Source organism: Quercus robur, chromosome 1 (genome assembly GCF_932294415.1).
Source record: "Quercus robur chromosome 1, dhQueRobu3.1, whole genome shotgun sequence".
NCBI classification, from domain to species: Eukaryota; Viridiplantae; Streptophyta; class Magnoliopsida; order Fagales; family Fagaceae; genus Quercus; species Quercus robur.
The window spans coordinates 33407887-33418353 of NC_065534.1; the positions used below are offsets into that span (position 1 = coordinate 33407887).

The 10467-nt window shown below is 31.1% G+C and overlaps 1 protein-coding gene across 10 annotated transcripts; it reads left to right on the forward strand.

The window, feature by feature from the left end:
• Nucleotides 1-7492: 7492 nt before the first annotated feature.
• On the forward strand, nucleotides 7493-9552 carry LOC126732447 (probable anion transporter 1, chloroplastic). Of its 10 annotated transcripts, none has more exons than XR_007659480.1 (4): nucleotides 7493-7868; nucleotides 7922-8008; nucleotides 8093-8456; nucleotides 9266-9275. XR_007659480.1 is itself a non-coding variant. In XM_050435306.1 (4 exons), exons 1-4 carry the CDS (start codon nucleotides 7800-7802, stop codon nucleotides 9309-9311), a joined length of 288 nt encoding a protein of 95 aa, XP_050291263.1. In that variant the 5' UTR covers nucleotides 7494-7799; the 3' UTR covers nucleotides 9312-9552. The 10 variants fall into 10 exon arrangements, 3 of the variants coding, with proteins under 3 accessions (XP_050291263.1, XP_050291257.1, XP_050291272.1); XM_050435306.1 differs by lacking the exon at nucleotides 9266-9275 and adding an exon at nucleotides 9285-9552 and having other exon boundaries at nucleotides 7494-7868; nucleotides 7955-8008; nucleotides 8319-8456; XM_050435300.1 differs by having other exon boundaries at nucleotides 7496-7868; nucleotides 7955-8008; nucleotides 8319-8456; nucleotides 9266-9552.
• Nucleotides 9553-10467: the final 915 nt, after the last annotated feature.

A 10467-nucleotide genomic window follows, 5' to 3' on the forward strand; every position in this document is an offset into this window, starting at 1 on the left:
AACAAATTGTGAAAAATGTTATGAAAATAGTTGTATCCCAACATTACACAATGATAATATTAGAAAAAATGAGACATGATACCATATTAGAAATGGTAAAAAATTACCATGATACTATATAGAAAGAAAGTAACACTGAATTTATGTATATAAGAAAATATGAAGAAGAAAATAAAGGTGGAGAAAAAGAGAAAATGCATGAAATTAAAGTGGTTTGACCTTAAATGCCTATATCAATAGCAAAAAGTCCTTGATGGCTACATATTCACTATTAACTCTAAATTTTATAGTAAACCCATTAAAGGATTTTCCCCCTCTAGAGAACATCAAAAGGTATTTATAATAGGTTAAATCATTAACTAACCTAGAGTTACTATCTTTGAACTACAAATAGGATGAGGATTACTTACTAGCACTCCAAGCAAGATTGGAATTATTTTTCTTACACTCCAAGTAGGATTAGATATAATGAACATGGATAATAGATTGGGGACTTCAAATTGGGCATTATTTCTCACTACAAAAAATCAAGTTTTCTACAACATTTTCAAAATGCCACCAAAAACTATAAAGGTGTCGCTATAGACCAAAATGGTCTATTGAGACATTTTTTAGGGCGGCGGCTAAAAATGTTGTTAGTAGTCCTAACCAGCAATGAAAATAATTTTAGTGTATTTCTTGTGGAAGAAATGCTAGCACCAAAGACTACATTAATTAAGGTATGATTTTTATTCTTTGTTCTAGAATTTATGATTGTATGCTATCTCTTATGAATGAAGTAAATCTTTGTGTTGCTATTGCTATAACATTTTCAAAATGCCACCAAAAACTGTAAAGGTGTCGCTATAGACCAAAATGGTCTATTGAGACATTTTTTAGGGCGGCGGCTAAAAATGTTGTTCGTAGTCCTAACCGGCAATGAAAATAATTTTAGTGTATTTCTTGTGGAAGAAATGCTAGCACCAAAGACTACATTAATTAAGGTATGCTTTTTATTCTTTGTTCTAAAATTTATGATTGTATGCTATCTCTTATGAATGAAGTAAATCTTTGTGTTGCTTTTACTATATTGTTTTGTATGTGATGCAAAACTAGGTTTTCCAATAGTTAATGCATAAGACTATTGGTGCATTTGATTGGAGTGAAAATAGAGAGAATGGAAAATGGTGGAGAGAAAATAAGAAAGATTTTGGGTGGGATGGGTATTTGGTTGGAGTGATTACTTTGATAATAATAGTGAAAAAAGTAAAGTTAATGGAGTTGGTTTTTGTCACCTCTTTTATGAAAATGAGCAATAAGAAGCTCCTTGATGCCTCCTCGACCGAGCTTTATACAAACAAACGTCAACGTATATGTATACACTTATAGTTATACAGTGATTACAGAGTACAGACACACGCAGCTGGTATACCCTATATATTGTACAAAAGCTCCATCTTTAGTCTGAACTCTGACCATCTATTTTTTGAGCCTTTATCAGCTTCATCATTCATGGCCCTTTGTAAAATCGTAATATCTTATGTCTGTGGCTCTAAAAAGTCAAAACTATTTATTCTATAATCACGCGTTTAAAGATACCAATCACCTGGTCCTTTTTTAATGGATGGGTTAAGAGGTTCTTAGTTTAATAGTTTATCTTTATTTTCCTCTTTTTTCCTTTTACTTTTCCTCTCTTTTTAACTTTTTCAAATCTTCTCTTTGATTCTTTGCTCTTTCATATAATTAATTACCCCTTCCATTTTGCCATTATCCATCAGACCTTTTATCTTCTTCTTTGTTTTGTTTTGTTTTTTTGTTTTTTTTTTTCTTGGTATTAATTTAAAAACAGCCTATGGCTATGTGCATCATATAGTCATATGTCACGGTGGTCGTTTCTTTGCATAATTTTATTATATAAAAATAATATTCAGCTTAAGATCCTCTTGTTTCTACCCTTTTTAAAGACATTTGAAAGTATAATAGTCATAACTATAAGTTATATAAGTTCAGTTTTGCTTTAATTGGTGGTTGATGACCATGATTTCTATAATTTTCTCCTTCTTTAGGGAGTATTTGAGCCTTCCAAATGTTAGAAAAACACCTGAATCCGGAATCTCCATCAATGCATCAAAGGTACTTGATTTTGACAAGATGGTTTAATTATGAACCAATCATAGTGCATGCTTGAGAAAGTATATAGAAAAGGTTCTTCTGCTTGATGGGAGTGACCCTCTTTGCTTTGGTGTCTCCCAAGTTGTTTTTTGTCGTAGATTAATTACCAAAGAGATGGAGAGAGTACCTTGTATTGACTTATTCCAAAGGTGGTTTAATCCTATCTTGACCATGACTTTTTACTCATTCGAGAAATATAACCATTTTAAACTCACATTTTTATACACCTTACCATTAATTCATATTTATTGGACATATTTATCCTTTTTTGTAATTCACTAGACCACTAAGCCTATAAATAAGTTAACTTTCCTCACCTAGTAGAGAGATACACCATTAGTCTATATAAATTATAATGTCCAATAGTTTTTTTTTTTTTTTTTTTTGACTTAAAAAAATTCTTCTTACTCTTTACAAAAATATAGTCTTTTCATAATATTTACCTAAGTATACAAAAATGTGCAAATAGTAAGAAAATGATAACGGTAGTTAGATTGTTATATCTTGTGATAAAATACAACACGTATTGCCTTAAATTGTTATTTTTATGATCATGAATTAACAAATAAAAGGAATTTCATACTTTATCAAACTATGCTTTATATGATCTTATTTGACCAAAGTTGTATTTCACAATCAAAATAGAGAAAAGATTAGGAGACATTACATCACCTCATTGTTCCTCAACACATATTACAACATAAAGCAGGGGCGGAGCTAGGGGGCAAGAGGGGTCAAGTGCCCCCAATCTCCCCCCAAAACTCCTATATAAATTATAATAGCGTTTTGCCCATGACAATTTTTTCCTATATCGGCTTTGCATAAATAAGAAGACTTCTCTACTTCTAATAAAAAGCAATCTTATGTATCCATCTGTATAAGTATATAGCACATTTTCATCTTTTTTCCAATAAAAACAAAGTTCAATGGCCCCACTTAAAACTAACAATATTGTCCTTTTTACAGGTTTCCAAACTATTAACAAACATAATGTATTTGTACACAATTTTTTTTCACAACAAATTTCACCATTGTTAGAGTAATACTATATATAATATTTCTTATAATAAATTTTACAATTGTTGAACCATCAATTTTCATTTAGCTCCAAAGGCAGCTTGATGTATTTGGGAGTCTTAGGCGAAAACTGATTTAAGGCTTTTTATATATTTAAATATGACTTTTTTTGAAATAAAAAAAAATATTACTTAAATTTTATTATCTTATTTTAGAAGCAAAATTAATAATTATTTTAGAATTTTCTTTCTTTAGAAAATCTATAGGCAAAGAAAAATTGACAAAAATTTTCACAAGCTGACACTATGAATTATATAAATGGAAGCTCTAAAAGTTGACAAAAATTTTCACAAGCTAATGCTATATATTCCTATATAGCTCTAAAAGTCTAAAACCCTAGCCTCCACCTTTTTTTTTTTTTTTTTTTTCAATCTCAAACTGTGTTTTCGCTATAATCCAAATCTTAACCGCTTAAAAGAATAGAAATTTATTTATTTTTGAATTCAACATAATTTTTTTTTAAGAGCATTCAAGGTGGTGACTGGTGAAGATACAACCTTGCTATATTCTTAATATTTTTACAATAACTTATTTTAAGAAATCAAATTACTTGTTTAAATTTTATGTATTTAGATTAATTTCTAAATTACATTAATATATATTTATTTATTTTTTATAATTAATTTTTATAGATTAGTTTTGTTTTCAATATTGTTCCCACTGAACTGAAATCCTGGCTCCTGACATATAAGTATTGTGTTACCCTTAATTCCATAAGATTGAGAACGACATAATCTGCGCATAGTCACCAACTCACCATCAATCTTTGTGGATGGGCATTTCTCAAAAAAAAAAAAAAAAATCTTTGTGGATGGGCCGTATTCCACAAGCCCCTTTAATTTCACAAGATATCCCTTCTCTGTGAACAAAATTTCCTGCGCTCATGTGGACACAATAACTAACATAGGCCTCGAAAAACCCCCAAACTAGCCGTTTAGGCCCATAGAACCCTCTGAAGATATTGGGCTTAACGAGTAAGACCCAAACCCACCAAAAAGAATGACTACACGACCGGTCATTCTTGACATGTGTGACCAAATCAGGGTTTTCGAAGGGATGACATATATTATCAAATCGCATAAAAACTTATATATAATATTATATAAATAAATAAATAAAAGAAGAAAAGATACAATATGTTTAAACCTCTAGTCTATTTAATTTATGATTTAGTTCACCTATTGATTAGACTTGTGGTTTAATAATATATATTTTGCTGTCCTAGCCTCTCAGTCCGTGAACCAGACTGGGCTTTTATTAAAACTAAAGGAAAAAGAAAAACCTTAGCATCCGTTTAGATACAAATAAAAAATAAAAATTATTTCACTATTTAATTTATTTTCGTTATGATTCATGGGCATCACTATACTATTTCAGTTAATTTTTACATTTTTTTACAATATTTTCAGTAATAAATTTTCAATTTCAGTAAAATAAATGATATTTAAATAGACATTTAATGTAAATTTTGAATAGTTTTTAGTAATTTTTTTGGACAATTAATAATTTATCCGATATCAAATTAGGATGTTATTATCTCCTATTTTGAAAAAAAAGAAAAAGAAAATCATGTTTTGAGCCCATATAACAAGAGAAATTTAAGCCCACATCTGAAGAGTAGTGAGATTAAATGATTAAAATCAATAAATTCTTATAAATATCCGCATTGGGCTGGGCCGACTCAATTTTACTCAGCCAATGTGTTAAACGAGCTGGGCGGAAGAGAAAATCCTGGCCCAAGGCTCAGACCATGGGCAACGGGTATTGGACCTTAAGTGGTTGGGTAGATGGGACGAATCTAATGGTTTTTTATGACCTACCCATGGGCTGTTAAGGGGCGTTTATTGGGCTTTTAATTGGTGTTTAATTGACTCATAAATTTAATTAAAAAATTATTTTATATATATATATATATATTATGTTAGAAAATACAAATTGTCAAATTGAACTATTAAAATTACTTAAAGGATCATTCATTAACTTTTATTGCTTGGAATAGATAAGAATACTGATGTATTTATTATTCATATTTGGGTGAGAATAATTACATCACTACAAAATGTATACATCCCAACAAGTTTTTTTTTTTTTATTAACAACAAGGTTGGAATCTACATTCGTGTACCATTTGCAATTCTCAATCCATTTGTCAATATTAAATAACTTTATCCATAAAACAAAATGAAATATAACTTGTTACATAAATTTTACAACTAATTTTTATCTTTAGATGGTAGATTGTCTGGTATCCACTCGGGTCTCTCTAGCTTCATATTAGCAAATGCTTTCGACAAAGACTATATGAGTTAAAGAAATAAAATGAAAGATGAGAGTACTCTAGAACTTGAAGTTTGAGTTTGAGAGATTTTTCGTGAGAAAAATAAAAGCTGGAACAAGTGGGTATCTATTGATTTTAGGATAAATATGACATTATTTTATTTTTATTAGTATATATATATATATATATATTTGATTGCTCCTCCTTGTTGCCAACGGAAAAAACTAACAATGGTCCATATTTATTTTTTTATTTTAATTAAAAATTTAAACTATAAATACAGATTTATATACATTATACATAACTTAATACAAACACTTAGGTATCTTAGTTGTTAGGCACACGATCTCAAGAGTCTCCCCTCCTTTATTTCAAGTTAGAACCCCTAAAAAAAATTCTTATAATTATTAGTTTTGCTAGCCCAGCAGGTTGCTACATTACCCACCGGGTTAGTTGGCTACGCAAAGGTCCTAATAGTACTAGACCGACCTGACTAACCAAATAAATTGGTGGAATACTGCATTGGGTCACAGGCTTTCTGGTGATACTTAATTTTTTAATAGCTTAAACTTTTAACACAATCGATAATTTATAAGAAATGTTGTCTTTGCATAATTATTGAATAGTGATAGTTTATTGTTTGCCTTAGGACAAAAATGTCAAAAGGAACATCTACTAGGGAAGACTATGAGCCAATGAACTTTAGCTCAAATGGCATGTCTACTAGGGAAGACTATGAGCATGATTTTGGTGTCGATGGAGCTTTAGCTTAAATCACACTTACACCCTTAATAATGAGATAGAGGGTAAGATAGTGGACCCAAAAACTTGATGCATGTGCAACTTACCAATTTGAAAAGGAAACAAAAAATGGAAATTACTAAATCTTTTCCCTTGTGGAACGACTACATAGACAATCAATCCTTCTATACTTGATAATGTCATGTGATAAAGTTGATTGCTCCTTGTATTCCAATGAGAAATTGGGATAAGCGAAGTCCAGACTGGCACCGAGGTTAGAAATTCAAATTACGGTCCCTTGGATTGAATTGCTTTCAGATGCTCACCGATGTCATGAATTTGAGGTTGAGACTTCGGTTTCTTATAACTGGAAACCTGTGTAAGGTTTAGTTTTATTAAAAACTGTGACTTTACAATATAATTCCTAGATCTTTTTCTTGTAGTTGGTTGTTTAGTTTTTTACGGACAAATTGAACAGCGGCTACCTTGGGAAAGTTTCTGTTGTGATAAGGTAAATTAAGTTTCATAAGATTGCGTTTTTTCATCTTCAATGTAGAAGCATTATTGATACCATAATTATAACAGCCATTTTGTCTAAAAGTGGTTTCCTGAGACTGTTTCAAGTCATTTGAGCTTTAAGTTTTAGGAAACCTGTATTCAGCTCTATTTAAGCTTTGCGCTGTATAAGCTGTTTGCTTATGATTCCTGTTACAATGATTTTAAAATTAGTCTTTTAGTTGATTTCACCAGTGCTTTTGCTTTGCCTTGTAGTGATTCTTTGTTATTCTCATTTCAATATATACTCAAATGGAAATACTGCTCTTCTATTAAAAAAAAAGAAAAGGAAATGATGTTGTTTTGTCTATCATACAAGTAGGTTTTATTTCTTTGGCATGGAATTGGAGTGGATGTGCCATAAAAGCTGTTTTACTTTTTATCTATGAAGTGTTAGAATTATCCTCCATCTTAGTCATTGTTATGCCTGATGTTTATTCTAATCCACAGTTTGTTAAATGCTTTTTTATTTCTGTGTTTCTTTTAGGCATCTTTAGAAGCAGAAAGAGAAGAAGAGTGATGTACTTTCTGACATAAAAGTAAGCAATTAAGGGGATCCATATCCTGTGCAATACCTAGGATATTGCACGGGGTGCAATAGCTCTATTCTCAGCCATAAATTTAATCTAATGACTTAAACCTTTGACACCTCACCAATCCATGCTGGCAATCCGTGTGCTTACTTTTCTTTTCATTTTAGCTTCACTTTTTAGTAAAACACTCTCTCCTCTCTCTTTCTCTCCCACTTCAACCAATGTCTCTCTCGCCTCCACCACTCTCTCGACCTCCAAGCTTCCCTCAACCTCATCGTCTCCGCTGCCAGCATACCCAACTCAGACCCATCAACAAAATTGAAGCCAAAACATCAACTCACCATTTGAAGCCAAACCCTCAAGCCTCATAGAGCGCCTTTTAGACCCAGATTAGAGAGCAAGGTTGGGGTTTGGAGTGAATCGAGTGTAGAGAAGTTGACCACTAGCCCGGACCTCCGGTTCCGATGATACTAGCCTTTTTCTCATTGGATATCCCCAAAATCACTGCTTCCTACATTGGACTTCGCAAGGAGGTGAGTTCTCTCTTTTGTATGCATTGAATTGATTTGTTCTATACTTCTATTAGTGATCTATATTTCATCGATGGGGTTTGATCTAGCTGAGCAATATCAGTTATGGCGACTCCACAAATTTCTTATACTTCGCAAAATGGGTAATTTTTTCTAGCTTCAGATTTTTGGGGTTTCTATTGATTGTGTGATTTAATTTATAGCACTAACGATAATCATTTTCTTAGTCAAAAGGGATACATTTTTTTTTGGCATAGAAGCAAGTGCTGTTGAATTTAGCAAGATTGTAGTTGGTCCTCTTGATTGGGATTACTACAGTTTCTTTAACTAAAAACAGAGATAAAACCTCTCTACATAGCACACGACACTCGTTTTTGCACTATGTTACTGATATTTCCAAAGAATACTGACGCAGTTGATAGGGTAAATATATTTCCTTTCATCCCTCCCTAGGTCCTGAAGTTGAATCTTATAGACTCATGGCTTGTTTGTGTTTTGCCCTGGCTTACAATGGCATTCTCTGCAAATTTTGGAGGGTGGATTGCAGATACACTTGTTAGCAAAGGTTTATCTATTACAATGGTTCGAAAGGTACTTATCATTATTATAATTAAATTTTAAAATTTCTTTTGTTACAATTACATCAATATTTATCAATGCAAGTTTTGTAAGGTAATGGCATTTTATTGTGATTAAAAAATAAATAGATAAATAAATAAATAACAACTGGTTTCCCTATTACAGATTTAAAACTATTTGCTAGTTTAAGTATCTTTCATGTCCCCATTCTTCTTTCTTCTAAGTTCTATGCTTTCTTCTAAGTTCTATCCTTGTCTTCTTTTGATTCTTGATATCATATTTGTTGTTAAAAAATTTGGTTTTTATACAAAATGTGACTGGCCGAAATCTCATAACTTGTGTTATGACATATTTGCAAAGTATCTTTTAGCTTCATTCTTTCAATCTGTGTTAGAGAGATTAGGTGATTAGGTTGGTTGAAGGATAATGTTGTTATCTTACTCAGCCAATTACTGTTTGAATTGATTGAATTATTTGAACTGGTTGTTATTGTTATTAGAAGTGTATTTAAATACAGCAAGGAATGAATAAGAGGCAAGCTGAAATTTCAATCAAATTCTGTCTCTCTCACATTTAGGAAATTAGTCATCTCAAATTAAATGCATCTCATGAACATTTGGACTATATGATCTGCTATGTATTTCACTTTTAATTTTGCTCCCTTCACTGAGTTCTTAAGATGGAAGTTCCTAAGCTGAACCCTCAACAAACTTACATAATTAGTAATGATAATGATCTTATGGCTTTACCCATGCTTGTTGTTAATTGGAAATTTTGATATATGTTTATTAATGAAATCACTCTTTTGTTCTTTTGTCAAGTTGAATGACATGATTATAGGTATGCTATTCTTCTTTTGATCACTGAGAGCGAGAAAAGGCGGGTGCTGGAAGGATTAGTGAAGACCATGAAGTTGGCTTTGTTCATGAATTTTTTTTTTGGAGAAATTGTTCATGAAATTTTAGATATAAAGAACATGACTCATATCTATTTTAGTTGGGATCATAATCAAGATGTAGCTATTTTGGCTTTCTTGAAACACTGAAATCACATATTTATATTGTGAAGCTAATTTAGCTAAGCTATAAAGCCTTTTTGTTTTGGGTTTTGTTCATTTGGTTGTGGATAAAAATTTCAATGAATTTTTGTTGTTTATAACAAGTGAATCTGGTGGCCCTACTACTAGAATAAATGATTATTTCCTTTTGTTATTACTAGATGGTATGAGAACCATAATTATTAGCTTTTATGTGCTCTGGTTGTGCCTTTTATATAAGCATATTTTAACATATGATGGAAAGAAACCACTGCACCATGTTACACTTAGGAATTTCGATAAGCTCATTGTGTTCTCATAATTTTCAAAGTGGATTGGTTTCCCTTGCATGCACATGCTCATTAATGAGATTTTATAGAATGATAAGACTTGCAATGTTTTCTACCATTATGGCTCCTATTTTTGCAATGACACCATTTATAAAGTATATAACTTAGCCTTCTAGTAGAGAAAGGGAATACAAATGGGATCAATCCAATTCATTGAGAATATCAAATGCACCCCAAATAGACACTTCTAATGTCTTTGCATTGTTATTTTATTAATTTCATGTGTCATCAAAGTTTCAATAAACAATTGAAATTTTAACTAAAGGTTCAAAAACTCACATGTTTCCACAAAAGGTCAGTCTTTTGATGCATAACGTAGTTTGTTATCAATGACCAAATTTATATAATTTTCATAAGGATCTTTTTTCTTTAACAAAAGCCATATGACATGGCTAACCCACTATTAGCAACCTTAAGAAAAGTTGAAAACTAGACTATATAACCATTAGCAACCTTAATCATTTGTATTCAAAAAATGAACAATAGTTTAGTACATGCCTTTGCATTTAAAAATATTAATCACTTGTATATATAATTAATGTCTAACTAGAAGTTACTCAAGCATGCACTTGTACAATCTAACATGTTTAACATGTTTGAGTAGCTTCTTTAGTTACAAAAAATTATCCAAAAAATT

Excerpts from the sequence above, each read along its gene's own strand:
- LOC126732447 (XM_050435300.1), top strand. The coding sequence starts at position 7,800 with ATGATACTAGCCTTTTTCTCATTGGATATCCCCAAAATCACTGCTTCC. Across the intron at positions 8,009-8,318 it reads TCTTATACTTCGCAAAATGG|GTCCTGAAGTTGAATCTTAT; the intron begins GTAATTTTTTCT and ends ATCCCTCCCTAG. Across the intron at positions 8,457-9,265 it reads CTATTACAATGGTTCGAAAG|TTGAATGACATGATTATAGG; the intron begins GTACTTATCATT and ends TCTTTTGTCAAG.